The sequence below is a fragment of the Columba livia genome, chromosome 12 (genome assembly GCF_036013475.1).
Source record: "Columba livia isolate bColLiv1 breed racing homer chromosome 12, bColLiv1.pat.W.v2, whole genome shotgun sequence".
Classification (NCBI taxonomy): domain Eukaryota; kingdom Metazoa; phylum Chordata; class Aves; order Columbiformes; family Columbidae; genus Columba; species Columba livia.
This window is the reverse complement of record NC_088613.1, coordinates 1,293,320-1,310,770: the sequence shown is the minus strand read 5'-3', so window position 1 is coordinate 1,310,770 and position 17,451 is coordinate 1,293,320. Positions and strand designations below refer to the sequence as shown.

The following is a 17,451-nucleotide window of genomic DNA, read 5'->3' as shown; positions in this document are numbered from 1 at the left end:
TCAGCAAATAACCCCAGACTGCCTCCATTTCCAGCCACCAGTGCCGCTGAACCCCAGGAACTCCTTGCTTGCTGCTCAGAGACCTGAAGAACTGGGCAAAGGAAACCTTCCAGCAGGTTCTCTGTACGCGCGTGGTAGCTGAGCAGAAGATTGTAATTACAGCAGCTGTAATTAGAGGCAAACCTGGGCCAAGGAGCCACAGGAAGAGTTAAAACCAAACTGGTCCCTCGCTGCGTGTGAGGGCATGGACATGGGGCTTCAGCCTCTCCTTACAGCTTCTCTTCCTCTGCAGCCAACTGAGGAGCTGGAGGAGGGAGGTTTTCCTAGGAAACACATCACAGAGAGATATGGTATAATACATTTATTTAAAGAACGCACACTGGAGTCCCACTTTCGTTAAGTACAGCGGTTAAAGATCTCATTTCCCAAGGGCCCTGGAGCTGTGTCCTCTCTCCAGGCCAGAGTGCCAGCATGGCTGATGTCAAGGGGGTGGAAGGAGCAGGCTGGAGACCTTTGTGGTCTAAAAGATGAGCACAGCTTTGCCACGCTGCCCATCTTGGGCAGCCCCAGGGACTGCTGCTGTCCCTACGTCTGTCTGTCTGTCTGCCATCATCCGTCACAGGCAAAGGCTCATTACCGTGAGAGCAGCAACAACCTCCATGTGGGTCGTGGGGAGGATTGATGAGCTCTTGGTCTTCATTTCAGGTGCTGCCAATGGCCCTGGACCAGTATTTGCCCCTGAGGAGGAACATGGTGGTGCTGGGTGAGCCCACAGCAGAAACCTTCCCCTAAAGCAGCCGCCCATGGCCCCCTCACCCAAAGAAATTTTCTTCTCCCAACGGGCAACTCTCTGCCCCCTCATCCCATCCATCACTCCCGGCTTTCAGGCCACTGTCAGAAACCTCCTGCAGAGGGACAATATCAGCCCAGGGTCCCCATTCACCCCCAGAGAAAAGGGCCTGTGTGTGTGAGGGATCAATGGCTTGTCACCAGCTGGAGACCGAGGGCTGGTCTCTCCCCACCGGCCGTGGGAGGGCGGCCCTTTGTCTTGCTCCGGAGCGATGGAGCCGAGGTCTGGGCCTTGGGCTTCCCCACGTGTCTCAGTTTGAGGTTTTCCGTGGCAATGCGAGAGTCCAGGCTCCCCACACCGCACCGTGTTGCCGTAGCTCACGGCATCCCTTGCAGTTGGCGCTGGATCTCCAGCCATGCCCGGTGCAAGAGCCCTCCCGCCTGCCCGGAGCCTCCGGCGTTATTTACAGACGTATCTCTCCACCTTCCGCCGACACTTCTTGCACACCACATAGCAGCACCAGTGGTACTTGCAGTGACATCTCTCCACCACCTCCTCCGTGTAGGTGTTGTAGCCACGGCCGCAGCACATCAGGTTGCAGCTGTCGCTGCCCATGGAGGTCTTGTTGCATTGCCTGTCAAGAGGAGGATGCACAATGGGGTTCTGAGGGATGTGAGTCTGTGCCAAAAATAGGCTAATGGTTGGATTCCATTTTGGGGGTTTCTTCTGACCAAAACAATTCTATGATTCAATGATTCTGTCCACCACCACGGTGCTGGTGCCAACCACAGCCACCTGCCCTGGCCCCCGCCCAGCGCTGACGTGCCCGTGGCAGGAGGCAGCGAGACGCTAAGACGCTAAAGTAGTCTGGAAAGACTTCTGGGGTTGGTTTGTTTGAGATTAGGATTCTAAAATGTGTGTGGAAAAAATCCCCACACATTAAAAACTCTTCTTTGAAAATGTAGTAGGCTATAAAATATTTGAACTAAGAATGATTGATTATATAATTTTATAACTACTTATATTCTTTCCATAGAAATTAAATACATAACATATAGCAATTTTGCTTGCCTTTGCCTCCCATATTAAAAAAAAACAAGTTCAAAAACAATGAGGGAAAAAATACTGCATATAACCACAATTTTAAGGTAATACCTTGCCAGAATTGTACTATGTGAAATACTTAGACAGATAAAGCAAAGCAGCACTGTAGTATGTTAAGAAACACAGGAATCAGAATTGCTCCTGTGCAGTGACACGTTTAAACTAAAATCTAGTTAATCATAAAATGGGAGGCTGAGTCTCTGCAGCAGTTTCTTACCTGTCCTGTGTGCCCAGAGACCCCAGGTGAACATCTGGCGTGCAGTAGTCGGGAGAGCTGATGAGATAAACCAGATCTGTGTCCGTCACTGGCCTGACGTCCGTCTCTTTGGGCACCAGCTGCTTCCTGGGCCCCACGAGCCGGTGGGTCACCTTGACGGCTGCCAGGTACTTGGACTTGAGCTCAGAGGCGATTTCCTCCAGGCTGGGCAGCCCCTTCCAACAGGTCTTCACTGAGCAGGAGCCTGAAACGCCGTGACATTTACACTTGGTGTCCAGGGAGTCGCTCAGCACCTGCAGAGACAGGAAAACAGATCAATTTCCTTCTGCTTTCTCCTTGTACCCACCCTAGTGATTAATTTGCAAAAGTATCTATGGGAAGTTTTGAGAGATGAAAGTGCTCAGGGCTTACTGCCAACTTTAAATGAATATAATGGGGCAATCAAGGACACAGCCCTGCTTCAATCCCCTGCTGATAAGAACTTGACCCTTGGGGACATCCCCGGCCAGGGGCGGGTGGCTTCCCCCACCAAGATGGGTGTGGGATGGCCACATCCCCACCTGGGGAACCGCCCGTTCTGGGGAGCCCAGCTGGAGCTGATGGGCCTCTGCTCCCATCAGAGGGGCGGGAAGAGGTACTGGAAGTACTGGTGTGAAGTGGAAAACATCTTGTTGTGGGAAGGGTGCAAGGATGTTTGGGTAGGGTAGCAGTGGGGGATGGCTCTGCAAACACATGGAGCTCTGTTTTAACCATGTAGTTGCCTCCTGACTTTAAGGACAGCATCCACACAACCTGCCCAGTGTCTTACAGAGGGAACCTCTGCTCCCCGGGCTGCTGGAAGCTGTGCTGGGCTGCAGCACCTGTGGTGGGCACCGTCCCCACCTGTCCCACATCCACCTGTCGCCCATACCCACCTGCCGACCCACTGCATTGTTGTGCAGGTTCATGGCCCTGAGCGCTTGTGTCCCCATCTTGCTGGATTTTGAAGGACTGTCAGCAAAAGCGGCACCAAGCTGGAGGCCGTAGGGCAGGTTGTCCCCGCAGCCGCCCCATCTGAAGCCCGGGCCGGGGAGCTCGGAGGGGCCGGGGCCGCAGGAGCAGAGCGGGAGCTCTCCCGAGGCGCAGGCTCGGGCGATGGAGTGCGGCACGGCGGCGGCGGCCAGGGCGTAGGCAAAGGCGGATTCCCGGGTTCCTGGGAAGCAGAGAGGGATGTGTCCTTCCACCCTACCCAGCCAAACCCTCCTCTCAGAGATCTCACAATGCAAATGAGGGATTTTGGTTTTGTTTTCTTGCAACAGAAAAACACCAAGGCCCAGCCTTTTTCTTGTGCTGTATTTTTAACCTGTGCCAGCTACTGTATTATGGTCTCAGTAAACAGCCTCTGCCCCCACCCCTTCCCGCTTTTTTTTGGAGCCTTTAGCAGCTGTTTTGGTTTGAAATAGAGGTCCAAGTTGCACAGGATTAACACCAGTGTAATGGCAACAAGTTTCTCCAGAATTGACGCCCATCAGCTGAACAGCAGCACTTTATGTTAGAATCATGGAATAGTTTGGGTTGGCAGGGACCTTCAAAGGTCATCTAGTCCAACCATCCTTTCTTATTTTCTCTCTTATTTTTTTTTGTTAAAGCACTGCCTGCCTGGAAAGCTCCTTGGGTCAGACACAGGAGCACAAACACATCAGGGGGAAAACATTCATTACCTTTCAGCAGGTCAGGGCCAAAGCTGGGGGCACGTTGGATGGAGGAGCAGTTCCACCTCATGTCTGCGAAGCTCTTCTGGCAGACGCTCTTGGTCTGGCGGGCGGCCCGGACAATGCTGGGCATCACCTCCAGGTTCCTCCGGCACATCTGGAACTGGTCGGGTACCAGTCCGGCGAGTAGCCGGCAGTGGTGGCTTTCGTTCCAGGCCACCCCGCTGCCACTCTCCGTCAGCCCGCTGTGGGGACAGGATGGGTGTCAGCGAGAGGGAACCACGGGCACCACTCTGGGGACCCAGCCCGAGAGGGGGAGCCCCAAAGAGGGGCACAGGGAGGGGGTGCAGCCCCCCGGGGCAGTACTCACAGCCACTGGATGGCTGCAGAGAGCCCCAGCTGGCAGAGCAGCACAGCGGCGGCAGGGAAGGAGCCCATGGCTGGGGATGGCACCAGGACAGGGGCTAACAATGGAGCTGGGATTGCTTGGGACCGGGATCGGGGGTAGGGCTGGGACTGTGGATGGGACCAGGCAGGACTGGGGACCAGAGCAGGACTGGGACCAGGGATGGAGATGACGCTGGGACCTGGACCAGGGAGGATACCGGGACCGGGGCTGGGAGAGCTGCAGCTGACACCGGGGATGGGACCGGGGATGGAGCCGGGACCGGGAGTCAGGACCGGGGCTGACACTGGGGATGGAGCCGGGAGCCAGCACCGGGGCCGGGGCCGGGACAGGACTGGTGCTGACACCAAGGATGGGGCCGGGGCCGGACCGGATCCGCTCGGCGCCGCCTTCCCCTTTTGTAGCCGCGGGCAGCGCGGTCCTGCCCCCCGGGGGAGGGGAACAAAGGCGGTTTCGGTGCCATTCACAGCGGGTTAGAGCCGAGGGGGAGGGTGGGATAGGGAGGTAGAGGGGGGCTCCAGCTGTTATTAGCTGCCCCCATCCCCAAAACAGCCCCTGGGAAATGCTGAGGAGATGACCCGCTGCAGAACAGGGTGGCTCTGCGCCATGGGGAGGTGGGGGACATGGGGCACGTCACCCCCCTGAGCGTTTGGGTGCCCCAGAACCATTTGTGTCCCTGCAAGGCCTAGAAATGCTGCACACTGCAGAGCTGTGGTGGTCTCCACCTTCAGCATCTTCAGGAGAGGCATCAGATGCGAACACGGATCCACAGCTCATCCTGTGCCTGGCACATCAGTAAGGGAGAGAAGGGACTTATGTTAATTTTTTGGCTTTTTTCTTATTTTCTTTGATTAAAAAAAGCCCATATTTTGACCCAGAAGGAATGAAAGTCTCAGCTTTCGGCCCCCTCTTTCTCTGTAGGACAGCCAGGACTCTGCAATAACCAAGACTCCAGATGTATATATACATGTATAGGAATCAATCAAGGTGTGGACACTGGTCTCACCAGCCAGGAGATGACCCAGCCAAAGGCTGCACTGGGGCTGAAGCCCAGGGAGGCTGTGGAGTCTCCTTCTCTGGAGACGTTCAAAACCTACCTGGACACATTCCTGTGTGATCTGCTGTGGTGAACCTGTTTTAGCAGGTGGGTTGTACTAGATTATCTCCAGAGGTCCCTTCCAACCCCAGTCATTCTGTGACTCTGTGAAGCTGATTGAATTTGGGGAAGTCCTGCCTAGAGACACCAACTTCACAGCTTCAGCCCATTTTCCTATTGACAAACCCTTTTACTGACCCCTCGCCTCAGTCAGGGCACCAGCAGCTGCTCAATAGGTTTTGTAACTGCAGAGAAAGAGGGTGAGCAGAAGGGGACGTGTGGAAACACTCCCACCCTTCAGCCCACAAAACCATTTCAAAGCAACGGGGTTAAAGCCACCTCTCTGCCACAGGAAGGTGCTGGGCTGCAATGCAAGGGCTGCCCTGCCCACGCTGACTCAAGAAACAGCCCCAAAACTAAACGGGCCCATTAGAAAACGTAGTGGGAGCAGGATCTGACTCAGCATGGGGCTATCTTTAGCTTGTCAGAGCTGCAAACCCCAGTCTGGAGTGGGCATTGGGTTTTCTGGTGCCTTCAGCACCCTGAAGTACACGGGGGACAGCTGGAGGACTTTGCCTTGTCTGTTGCTGGGCTTTCTGGACCAGGACTAATGCCTTGATGTGTACAGGCTCTTGAGAACAGCACAACCAGCTTTCACAGCAGTTTGCCTCTCCAGGCCAAGAAAATGAGCCTGAAGTCCCCCGGCTGTCGCACAGACAGCCCCGAGGGGAGTCTGCCTGGTGCAAACCGGTGTGTGCACGGCCCTGAGCCAGCGCCGGGCACGGGTTCCAGCTGCAGAAGTGCCCGTTTCATCGCAGGGACCAGATTACAGCTGGTAGAAATGACACAGCTGGGGAAACGGTGCCTGCTTGGACAGGGGCTGGGGTGGGGTGACATTTCCGTGGCTGGCACATGCTTGTCACAAGGTGGCTTTTTTTTCTGAATCTTTCCTTTCTGTGAGTAGAAAACCAAAAGTGCAACCTTGCTGCTGTGAGGACCTTCAGGAACCAGGTGGGCTGATGCTTTCCACAGTGGGAGGTGACATTTGAGACACAAGCCCAGCTGACACCAGCTTCATTTGGAAACAGTCACAGGTTGCAGACCTGGCTTCTGCTTTCTGCCTTGCCATGCAGCTTCCTTCTTCACTGGAACGGGTTTTCCCTTGGCAGGACACGAGTGGGTGGTTGGTTTGCAGCCGCCCATGGCCTCCCTTTGACTTGCACTAAACCCAGGACACGCAGCTTGAATTGCTGACCTCCCCAAACTGCTCCCCGGGGTTGAAAAGTCCACAAGGTACTTTGTGCTGGAGCGATGGCCCATGAGGAAGGGTCCTGCTAGGAACATGTCGAGGTCCCTCCCAAATCCCAAGCGGAGTTACACGACGCCTAATTAAAGCACAGAGAGAAAAGAAAGAGATGCTGTATTCAGTGTCCCTGGAACCAGCTGGCTCTGATCCTGTTAACCTTCCTCTCCCTGATGCCCGTGGGCTGACACCAAAGGGCTCCAAAGTTACAGCAAGCTCTTGTCAGCTGAAAAATGACTTTTCTTTTGGCTGGAGTAGCAAAGAATCAGTTCCCCAGAGTCCTTGTTGGAGAGGACAAGGGATAACCCAAACCTATATTCCGTAGTCACCAAACCCCATGTTTTGGTTTTTGTCTCTAAAATGAGGACTAAGCTGGTTAAAATAACAACACCCTGATGTAGTGGGCTAAGGTAGCAATGTGCACCCTCTCTCCTGCAGCACATGCTGCTCCAAATCCCTTCAGACCAAGCGTCAGGTCCCAGAGCCCACCAGCACCTGTGGGACATCAGGGCAGGTCCTGCCCAACCGCTGCCCTCTCCTGCCACGGTCATTGCCCCACAGAGGAAGATGTGGGGACATGTCAGACACTGCTAGAGCTGTTTGTGGTCCCCAGCTGTGGGACAGGTGACACAGCCCAAGGGGGGACTGGGCACAGGCATCTTGGCAGAATTCATCCATCGTCAGGAGCACTTGGAGCTTCTCTAGGCTTTCTGGTGGTCCCAGGCATAATTCAAACACTGACTGTCTCCCACATGCAATTTACTTCTTTTTTTTTTAGTGTTACCTTGAGGTGATGCTCATGAAGCAGCTCTCTGCCCCAGAACTGCACTCGGCCTCCAAGTACCTGTGACAAAATGCACAGACGGGTTTGACACACAAGTGTGTGCGAGGGGTTGGAGCTGCACCATGCCATACGAAAGAGCCAGGGGAAGGGTATCACCACTACCCAGCCCACATACAGAATCACAGAATCATTTTGGTTGGAAGAGACTCTTAAGATCGAGTCCAAACACAACCTAACTCTAGCACTAAACCATGTCCCCAAGAACCTCATCTTTTAAACCCCTCCAGGGACGGTGAATCCCACACGATCTGCTGCTAAGACCCTTCACCCGCCACGATCCTGCGCTTGGTTGACACCTTCCAAGGGCCAGAACTCACCAGTGCTGTAGGACAGGAGACAATTCCCTACGTTTTCTGCAAGCCCCTGGGTTGTCAGCCCAACTCAGCCACTCCCCCACCAGCCCAAAGTCTCCTCCAGCATCTCCGATATTTAAGAAAGCTGCTGTTGCTCTTTGTACCTGGGGCTTGGAGCTGCCATCCCGTGTGAGATCCAGGTGGCACATGGCAGAGATGACCCTCACCTCCGAACCTGGTCAGCTTCTAGCGAGGGTTCTGCAGTGAGAAACAGCCCCTGTTAAACCCCTGGAGTGATGGATTTTGCTCATACACATCACAGGACCTGGGGTCCTTTGCCATGAAATTGTTCATTGTGTTTGGTGAGACTGAAATCAGACTGGCCTCACCACAGTGACACGGTTCAGCTTTCACCTTTCCCAACTCAGTTCAGTCCTCACTACATTCTGGAAGTCCCTGATATTTATTTGACATCCCACCTTCCCATTCATGGCTGCTACCGATCTTTCTCTTACCTTGACCCACGATCAGATACCGTGTCCACACTTCTCCCTCGTGCTCCTTTCCCTCTAACCCAGAGGATTTTAATATCATGAAACCATATTCTCTGTAAGTTCCCTTTTCGGCCTTGGGGAATGGGGAAATGCCTTGGCCCCTGAGGGGAGACATTGCGGGGAAATCTGAGCAGCTTCTGGAGGGATTAGGAATTTTCTGAGCAGGAAAAGCTGCTTTTTGTCAGGATGGGGAGGTGACTGGGTGCTTTTTTTGGGGCATCATGTGCTCCGTGGGCAGAGGGGGGACAGTAATTCGATGAAGCAGGTCCAAGGCAGGAGTTGCCAAGCAAACGCAATCCCATGTGCTGGGCATGTCCCACCAGCCACCACCCTCTCCAGCCAGAGAGATGCAGGGACTCCAGTACCTCCCAGTTACCATCGTTCTGCCTCATCTCTGCCAGGCCCAGAAAGGAGAGGGGATATTGCCACCTTCTGGCCAGTGCTTTTGCTTTCAAAGGCCACCATCTTCTCTTAGTCTGGGAGCTGGAGCATGGCAAATGGGCTTGAGATCTGGAATGCGAGGTTACTGTGGGCACTGGGCAAAGTCCCCCAAAACCAGCGTTGGGAACAGTGTCCTGTGTCCCCGTCCCTGGAAGGGTTCTAGGCCAGGTTGGGCATTGAGCAACCTGGTCTAGTGGAAGGTGTCCCTGCCCATGGCCAGAGGGTTGGAACTAGATGATCTTTAAGGTCCCTTCTGACCCAAACCATTCTGTGATTCTATCTTCCTATGATTTCTGATGCCAGTCTCCTGTTCCAACTTGCTGCCTCCTACAAAAGGTGATTTTTACCATGCCCCCTTCGCAGAAAAGTCTTGCCATGACTTAGTGGTAGGAGAAAAAAAAGAAGAAAAAAAACAGTTTCCTTTTATAGCAAAAGCAATCCTTCATTTCATGTCAATTCCTCTTAGTTCAACTCTTGAAATAACCATAGGGTAAGTGCTAAAAATAGCCCTTCCCCCTCTGCGTCGGGTCTCTCTTGGGGAAGGAGGAGGGCAGGAGGGGATCCCCAGCCAGGAGAAAGGCTTCCCCCTTCCGCAAGAGCCACCGCGGGACAAAGTGCAGCCAGGGACTTGTCTGTGGGTGCAGAGCGGAGGGAAAGGCCAGGGGGGCAGGAGAGGAGCTGGGAGGGACACTGAGAAATGTCCCCCCCATTGGGGGTGGCTGCCCTGGGGACACGGCCAGGAGGGGAAAGCTCCAGGAGGAACAGGCAGAAGAAGACCTGACACCGGTCGGGGCTTTCCTGCACACAGAATTTGCTCCTGGGATTAAGGTAATTGGCAGAGAGATATCAAATAGTTGTCCTGGATGGCCAAAGTTTTGTGTCCTCCGCTACTGGGGCTCAGACAGGGGCCAAAGGAAACGCCCACGGGTGTTTTGTGACCTGTGTAACTACACGGGAACCCTCTGCATGGAATTACAGAATCATTTCAGTTGGAAAAGACCCTCAAGATCATCAAGTCCAACCATAACCCACCCTGTCCCTGCCCCATGTCCTGAGAACCTCATGTCCGTCTGTCCAACCCTCCAGGGCTGGTGACTCCAGCACTGCCCTGGGCAGCCTGTTCCAATGCCCCACAGCCCTTTGGGGAAGAAATTGTTCCCACATCCAACCTCAACCTCCACTGGCGCAACTTGAGGCTGTTTCCTCTGCTCCTGTCACTTATTTGGAAGACGAGACTAACACCCTCTGTGCTACAACCCCACGTACCATCCCACCTTGCAACAGCTTTTGGCTTCGAGGCAGCTTCCTACGAGGACATTCCAGGGGTTCCCCTGCCACCAATGTGCTCATTGTCCCCTCAAGTCCTTGGTGACCTCAGTGCTCCCCCACCACCTGAGGACTCACACCCCTTTGCCTGGGAGGCTGTGACAGTGCCGGTTGCGGTGACACAGGTGGTGATGGCACGATGTCACGTGGTGCTGACGTCCTGTTGAGGATGCAGGTCATGTGCTCCAGCCATGTCCCAGAGGTTGTAGACGGGGTCCCTGCTGTGGGCTGGCACCTCAGAGCATTCCATCCCCTCCACAGGCTGGGGACACCAGTGAGCGCCACCCGGGGTACCAGGTGACCGTCCTGCTGCAGATGGCTGCTTTCCTTTAGCGAAACCGTCCTCCTTCCTCTTTCCGACGTCACGCTGACGTCGGTGACCTCACCACAGGACAGGTTCTCCTGGTCCCGTGGCTTCACTCCCTCACCGTGACGCTGCTCCCATGGGCGTCCATAGAGATGTCCCCTTGCTGGGACCAGGGACTGTGGGTTCAAGCTGTGAGGAGACAGAGGACCTGGTGACACCCCTGGAGCTGCTGTGACCTGGGCTGCCTGCGGCTGTGACACTGTCCCATGGCAGGCAGAGTGGGCTCTGCAGCACACCCTGTCCCCAGGGACAGCTGGGCTGGGGCATCCAGATGCAGCACATCTGTCAGCGTCTGCATTTCCCCCAGCAGCCTGGGCAAGCGATGCTGCAGGAGGCAATGGAGGATTTTGCAAGGCTGGGGAGATGTTGGCAGCCACGTTCCTCATCTGTTCCCACCAGAGGCTCCTCTGGGTGAAGGTCCCTGTGCTGGAGGGGTTGGTGGCAGGTCCCAGCCTGGCCGGAGCCCCACCAGAGACAAAGAAAGTGTCATGAATCACATGCCCAACCTCAGCAACCGGGCTGGAAACAGCTGCCGGCGAGTTCTGTTGAGTCACGCACAGCAGCTGTGGCAGCGAGATAATGGAAAGCAGCAGCAGAACGGCAGGGACAGGCAGGCTGGTGGCCCAGAGGTGACACAGGGGGACAAGCCACTGCCACCAGCCTCCTGCCCCATCCCGAAGCTGCAGAGCAAGTGTTGCATTAGCCAGGAGCACATAGAAACCACCCGGCTGCAGGGAGCTGGGTAAGAGGACAGTGGTTTACAAGATCAACTGCATTTAGGAACACACATTGCAGCAATATCAGCAAAAAATAAAACAAATAAACAAAATTAAAATAAAGAGCCATTCTGCTGCTGCCTGAGCACTGATGTGGACTTACCTGAGTTCTGCTCTGGCTGCTTCACGCCTTGCAACAGCCTAAAGCTCATTATCTTGCAGTAGCTTACAACAGAGATTTGGGGAGATTTAGGCTGACCTGTGCTCCCTCTAAACCCAGAGCTCAGGGGACGAGGAGCCCGGGGGACAAGGAGCCGTCTCTCAGCTCTGCTGGGCAGGGGCAGCTCGAGCAGGGATGCCTGACAACCAGTGATCTGGAGATCCTGCAGCTCTGGCTCTCAACTCCATGGAGAAAAAGGGACAAAGGAGAAAAAGAAAGAGTCCTCTAACTGAAGTTAGTTACAGACAAGGTAATTTCCGCATGAGTTAGCGGAATAGCTAGTTGGAAATTTTTGATAAGATCTATTTTTCTTTGAAAATGCAGATCCAGTGAAATGTGGAAGCTTTCCACTGGAAAGAATGAGTTTTGTTAGATTTCTCAATTAGTTCTCTACAAAAATTTGTAAACGGTCACAGTATTTTAACCACGACTGCCTTTTTTTTCTTCTTTAGACCAAAATTTATACTCCTCCTGCCTTACAGCTTGACATTAAAATGCAACATTTTTGGCCTTCCCTGAAGGGCAAAGCCAGACCCAGGATCTCTTATTTTCAGTCCACGCTTTAGAAGATGCTCTAATCGCTGGAGAAAACCTGGGGGCATCAACAGCTCGCTGTCCCCACATGGGTCAACCACCAACTGCTGCTGGCCCATGGGGACTTGATGCAACCCGTGTCAGCAGGGCTGGATAAACACAGCTCCAGAACACCCAGTAAGCCCAGACTAAGCACGCGGTGGTACTGGTGTCCCCATCAGTCCCCAGCCCTGGTGGCTACGAGGCTCCAGCCCTCCGCAAGCCTTAAGGAGAGGAAGAGGGTGGTGGGAACCGGTGAAGAAGCAGCACAAAGGGCAGGAGATCTGATGGTGATGGGCACGGAAAGTACAGCTTGGGAGGGGGTTTAAATGAGGAACAGACAAAATGCATCAGAAACACCCACCCAAGGCAGCAGTAGCAGTTTGGGGTCTGGCCAGGCAGCCCCGAGGAGTGTCCCTGCAATGTCACCAAGCACCCAGACTGGGGGTGAGGCTGCCATGGCTTTGGGGACGGGCTGAGCTCACCCACCTGCTGCTTCTTGGGCACACAGGACAGCACGTCCCTGCCACAGGGAGCTCGGGTGCCACCTGGGGACAGGGGACCCTGCTGAGGAGAAGTGCAGAAGCGATGTGGGGGACACAGTGGCTCCTGGCACGCTACGCCAGCTGGTGACATCAGCTGGGACCTGCACTGGAGCAGGGTGTCAGATCAAAGGGAAACTGAGGCAGGGTTGGAAACACGGGGCCATCAGAGGAGTCCCCAGGGAGGTGGATGCCCAGCAAACCTGCAGCCCCAGCAGTAACACGGGCAGCATGGGGAAGGTGTATGTCTCACAGCAAAAATACCCTTTGCTTCACAGTAAAACCACAATAAGCGTGAAAGGAGAAAGAAAAAAAGAAGTTAAGCAATTGGGATTTTAAGTGACTTCCAAGCCCTTTTGCTCTCACAGCCTCTGACCCCACAGGTGTGCGGCCAAGGACGTGGCCTGGGAGAGCTGGGGACTTCTAAGGTGGCACCAAAGAGAAGTGGCACCAAGAAGAAGGAAAAGCCTTTCAGGTGCTTGTTGGGCATCTGGCTGCTGTCCTGGGAAGCTGGACATGTCACACCTGGGACAGATGGACAGCTGTTTGTGCACAGACAGGGAGCATCACACCACAACAACAGCCATCCTGCATCACATCCCACGGTGACAACAGCCTGGGGACCACAGCGCTTACCCCTGTGTTGAGGACCAAGCTGTCCCTGCTGCCACTGATTCAGGAGTCCAGGCTGGAACGTCCTGCACCCGCTTCACAGAGCCGGGGACAGCACAAGACAGGGTTTTCTCTTTCATTCTCATTATCTCAGGGTCATTTTAAGCCCTGCCAACCTCACAGCATCACTCAGATGACACCTTGGCAGGATGAAGCAGGAGAGAAGCATGTAGAATCCTGCAGAAACTTCCTCTCGCCCTAACCCACCAGCAACCAGCACCATTTCAGAGCAGCAGCAGGTACTTAACCCAGCTATTAAACCTATTTAAAGGCAAATAGCTGGGAAAGCTGTGAAACCCTCAGGTGCTCTCAATGGAGACAATTCCCTTTCCACTAACAGCACTTGGTGGGTTCAGGGGTGGCCAGGTCAATCTGAGCAGCCCAGGCCTTGGTTTCTAGTCATGGGTGATGTGAATGTGTGATGGCAGGGCAGAAAACCCACCCAAAATTGCTTACAGTGCGTTTGATTTTATGCAGGGAACAGAGGAGTTGGGGACATCCTCCCTCTCGAGAGGGATCATCTGTGCCTGGACCAGAGCTCAGCACCAACCACTCTCCCTTTATTTGGTTTGCAAAACACACAAAGGACAGCGTTGAGGGAAGGAGGTCTGAAATACAATAATATTATTAATATTATTAAAAAATAATTAGAGTTTTGACCCATTGCTACAGTTCCTGCTCCCCAGGGCCGGGCTACACTTTGGTGATGTTCTCTGCTGGCTTCACCTCGGCTGGCTCCTCAATTTTGGGATGGAGGGGGAAGACCCTCGCCCTGTTGCTGCAGAGTCCCCCATGCCCCGGCACATTCTGGCCTTTCTTGAGAAGGCAGCAAAACCCGGAGCTGAGAAACAAAAGGCTCATCATGACCACGAGCAGAGCCAGGGAGCTGGTGTCCTTGGGACGTGGACAAAGCCACCAAGGGCTGCTGGTTATTTTGGCTGAGAAGTTCCTGCTCCCGTCCCGGTAGGAGCAGAGGGTTTGGTCCAGGTCCCGCACGCCCACGCCGGCCGCCCGCAGCGCGTCCAGCCAGCCCAGCGAGCAGCAGCCGAAGGGGTTTCCAGCGATGGACAAGTCCTGCAGGCGGCGGGACCAGCTGGCGCCCACCGGCTTGTCCAGCCTCGGCAGGTTGTTATTGCGAATGTCCAGGCTCTCCAGTGGGGAGCAGAAAAGCCCCGCGGGCAAGAGGCTCAGGTTATTGCCAGAGAGGTCCAAGAGCTTGAGCGTGGCCATGCAGGGCAGCTCTGCCTTGCTGTCGTCCATCTGGTTGTCCCTCAGTGAGAGTTTCTGCAGGGACAACTCCAGTCCCCCCAGGGCTTCCTTTGGCACCAGCAAATCCCTGTTCCCCGACAGGTCTAGGGAGAGCAGCGAGGTCCGGTGGAAGGCGTAAGGCTGCAGCCTGCTGATGTTGTTCTTGCAAAGGCTCAGATGCTTCAAGCGAGGCACGTTGTAGAAGGGGGTGCAGGTGCCTCCCGGGGCTGGTACGTGTGACATCCCAGCTCCCAAATTCCCCCCCCGATCGCTCCTGTGGCTCTTGCAAGGCTGGAGGCTGTTGGAGCCCAGATCGATCGTTTCCAGCTGAGGCAGAGAGTGGAAAAACCACGACGGCAGCACGCGGATGGCATTGCCGTGGAGGTCCAGCGACCGCACGGAGAGGACGACGCGCGCTGGGGGTGCGGGTGAGTGGTCGCCAGGCTCAGTGCCACCGGCCAGCGCCTCCCCGGCCACCTCCTGGAGACAGTTCCTGGCCAGGCTGAGGGTGTGCAGGGAGCCAAGGCCGTGGAAGACGGTCAACGGGAACACCTGCAGCTGGTTATTGCTGAGATCCAAGTCAGAGACACGTGTCAGCCCTGCCGTGCCAGGCAAGGTCCTGTTAAACCTCGTAAGCTCCTTGTAAGGAAGCACAAACTCCTCCGGCTGGTGTGATCCTGGGAGCAGGGAAGCAATAAGGTTGTTGGAGAGGTTTAAATGGGTGAGATAATGGGCTTTGGGGAGCTCTGGGAAAGAGAGGAGTCTGTTATGGCTCAAGTCGAGCACTTGAAGCAGGTAGGGCTCCGCTCCCTCCTCCCAGACAAAGAGCTCCAGGGCGTTGTGGCTGAGATTTAAAACCCGCAGCTGCCTGAGGCTGAAGCCAGAGATGCAGTGGAGAGAATTCAAAGCCAAATTCACCACCTCCAGCTCTTCCAGAGACTCAAAAACTCCCTCCTCGATTTCCATGATGTAGTTGTTGCTGAGGTCGAGCTCGCGCAGCCCTGGCGCACTCCAGAAGATGCTGGCTGGCAGCTTGGTCATCTTATTCCCAGAGAGATCCAGCATCCTCAGCCTGGTGAGGTTCCTGACGTACCAGCCTGCCATGTGGCTCTCCAGATTATTTGCCGACAGGTCCAGGACCTCGATGTTCCTGAGCAGACGGAAAGCTCGCCCGTTAGCCAGGTAATTGCGGTCCAGGTGGTTTGATCCCAGCAGGAGAGAGCGGAGCTGGGGCAGCTGAGCCAGGGTCGCGTCCGACACGGCTTCCAGCTGGTTGGAGCACAGGTCCAGGTACTCCAGCTGCCCAAACCCTGGCATGTGGCTGCTCGACAGGTTTCGGATGAAGTTGTCAGAGAGCTCGAGGTACTTAATTCCTTGCCCAAGCTCCTGTGGAAGGTTGCGCAGGCCAACTCCTTTACAAGACACCTTGGTGGGGCTCTGCAGAGAGAGAGGAGAAGCCGTCAGCGTGAGGGGGACTCCAGCCATGCCAGCTCCGTCCAAGATGGGCACGAGCAACGTGGACATGAGCACAAGCCTGGGAAGGGGACAGTCCACCTAAAGCCACTGCTTAGAGACAAGGAGTTTGTCGCCAGGATTAAGGTGGGATTTCCATGACACTGCTGAATTATTTCTGATGGAGCAAGGAGAAGGCTCAGCCTCTGCCACCCCACCCTGCCCTCCCATGCATCTCAGCAAGCAAAATGGGCAAAGAAGTGGTGTAAGCACTGGAGATGAAACAGGCTGGTGGGGCAAACCCAGCTTTGGGAGGGCATTGAGACAGCCCAGGGACTGGTCCAGAGCATCCCTATCCTGTCTAAGCAGAGGAAGGACACCGTCCTGGTGGGATCCAACTTCCAATTGTTTTCCTCCACCTGTTTGGAATCAGGAGCCTGGACGTGGAGCGGATGTTTTTTTAGCCCCCCCCCGCCACGAATGTGGCGGGGGGGGGCTAAAAAAACATCCGCTCCACGTCCAGGCTCCCAACAACCTTGCTAACATCCATGGCCGCTCTCTGAATCCTCGTGAGACCCTGCCCTCCATCCTGCCTCTCAGCAAGCACCTCGAGGTGACATCCCCATGGCAGGGACTGCTGGAAGGTGCCACCAGCACGGCGGGGACACGGGAGCAGCTGGGCGCTGGGGATCGGCTAGACAGGAGAGCAGATCAAAGCTGGGAAGGTTAAAGAGAAGATGGGTGGAGGGAGGCGAGAGCGGTGGGGTGGAGATGCGCAGAGGGATGCTCAGCCCCAGCGGTGCTGCTGGGGCCATCCCAGCCTTACCTGCTGGCACGGCGTAGACCTGGGCTTTGTGTCCCAGTTAGGCTGGGCTCTGAGCACAGACGGGAGCAGCCAGAGCAGCAAACATCCTCTCTCATTCAGCCGGTGTTCAAACAAGAGCATGTTGGGCTGCGGGCACTGCCAGCCCCGTCCTGCTCCTCCAGTGCTCTCGGGCAGGAGCCGGGCTGTGTATAAATAGGTTTCAGGATGGGACGGGGGAAGGAGATAAGGCATGTGGGTGTTTGTAGCTACGGAAGTGGGAAAAGAAAGACATGAAGATTGCAGAGGGGGAAAAACAGCACAGAAAGCCACAAGGAAGGGAAAGAGAAACGGGTGGGATGGGCTGCACCGGCGCTCAGGTGATGGGCTGGACCCACTGCCAGCAATGACATCCAAGGCAGAGGTGGTACTTGGGAAAGCCGAGAGGTTTTTGGGGAGTTCCCCTGCCTGGACCGGCTCTTCCTCCAGCTTTCTCTGCCTGTGTCAGGGCCAGGTCGTGCCTGGTGCCAGCAGCCGGTGACAAGGACACCAGGAGCAGCCAGTGATGGCTCCTCAGCCAGGGACTGAGCTCCTGGTGGCAGCCAGACCGTCCCCTCCAATGCGAAACACCAGATCCTCAGGCTTTGCCACCCATTCCCAGCGGGCAGTGCAGAGCTGCCACCACCTTCCTCCTCCTCCTCCTCCCCGGTGCTGCCCGTGCTGGGCTCCTCGCTGCCACATCCCCGTGTCCCAGGGGGCCAGGCCTGGGAAACAGCCGCCGGGTCACCTCCTCG

At 55.4% G+C, this 17,451-nt stretch overlaps 2 protein-coding genes across 3 annotated transcripts; both read right to left on the bottom strand.

The window, feature by feature from the left end:
- Positions 1-330: 330 nt before the first annotated feature.
- On the bottom strand, positions 331-10,627 carry LOC102085160 (protein Wnt-11b). Of its 2 annotated transcripts, none has more exons than XM_065077341.1 (8): positions 10,006-10,627; positions 7,909-8,002; positions 7,392-7,451; positions 4,173-6,689; positions 3,812-4,047; positions 3,026-3,303; positions 2,112-2,404; positions 331-1,424 (listed from the first exon to the last, which is right to left on the bottom strand). In XM_065077341.1, the coding sequence occupies exons 4-8, from the start codon at positions 4,238-4,240 to the stop codon at positions 1,250-1,252; spliced, it is 1,050 nt and encodes a 349-aa protein (XP_064933413.1). In that variant the 5' UTR covers positions 4,241-6,689; positions 7,392-7,451; positions 7,909-8,002; positions 10,006-10,627; the 3' UTR covers positions 331-1,249. The 2 variants fall into 2 exon arrangements, with proteins under 2 accessions (XP_064933413.1, XP_064933414.1); XM_065077342.1 differs by having other exon boundaries at positions 10,014-10,627.
- Positions 10,628-13,694: 3,067 nt separating this feature from the next.
- On the bottom strand, positions 13,695-16,841 carry LOC102089009 (transforming growth factor beta activator LRRC32). Its single transcript, XM_021297094.2, has 2 exons — positions 16,682-16,841; positions 13,695-15,840 (listed from the first exon to the last, which is right to left on the bottom strand). The coding sequence occupies exons 1-2, from the start codon at positions 16,799-16,801 to the stop codon at positions 13,849-13,851; spliced, it is 2,112 nt and encodes a 703-aa protein (XP_021152769.2). The 5' UTR covers positions 16,802-16,841; the 3' UTR covers positions 13,695-13,848.
- Between the last annotated feature and the right edge of the window lie 610 nt (positions 16,842-17,451).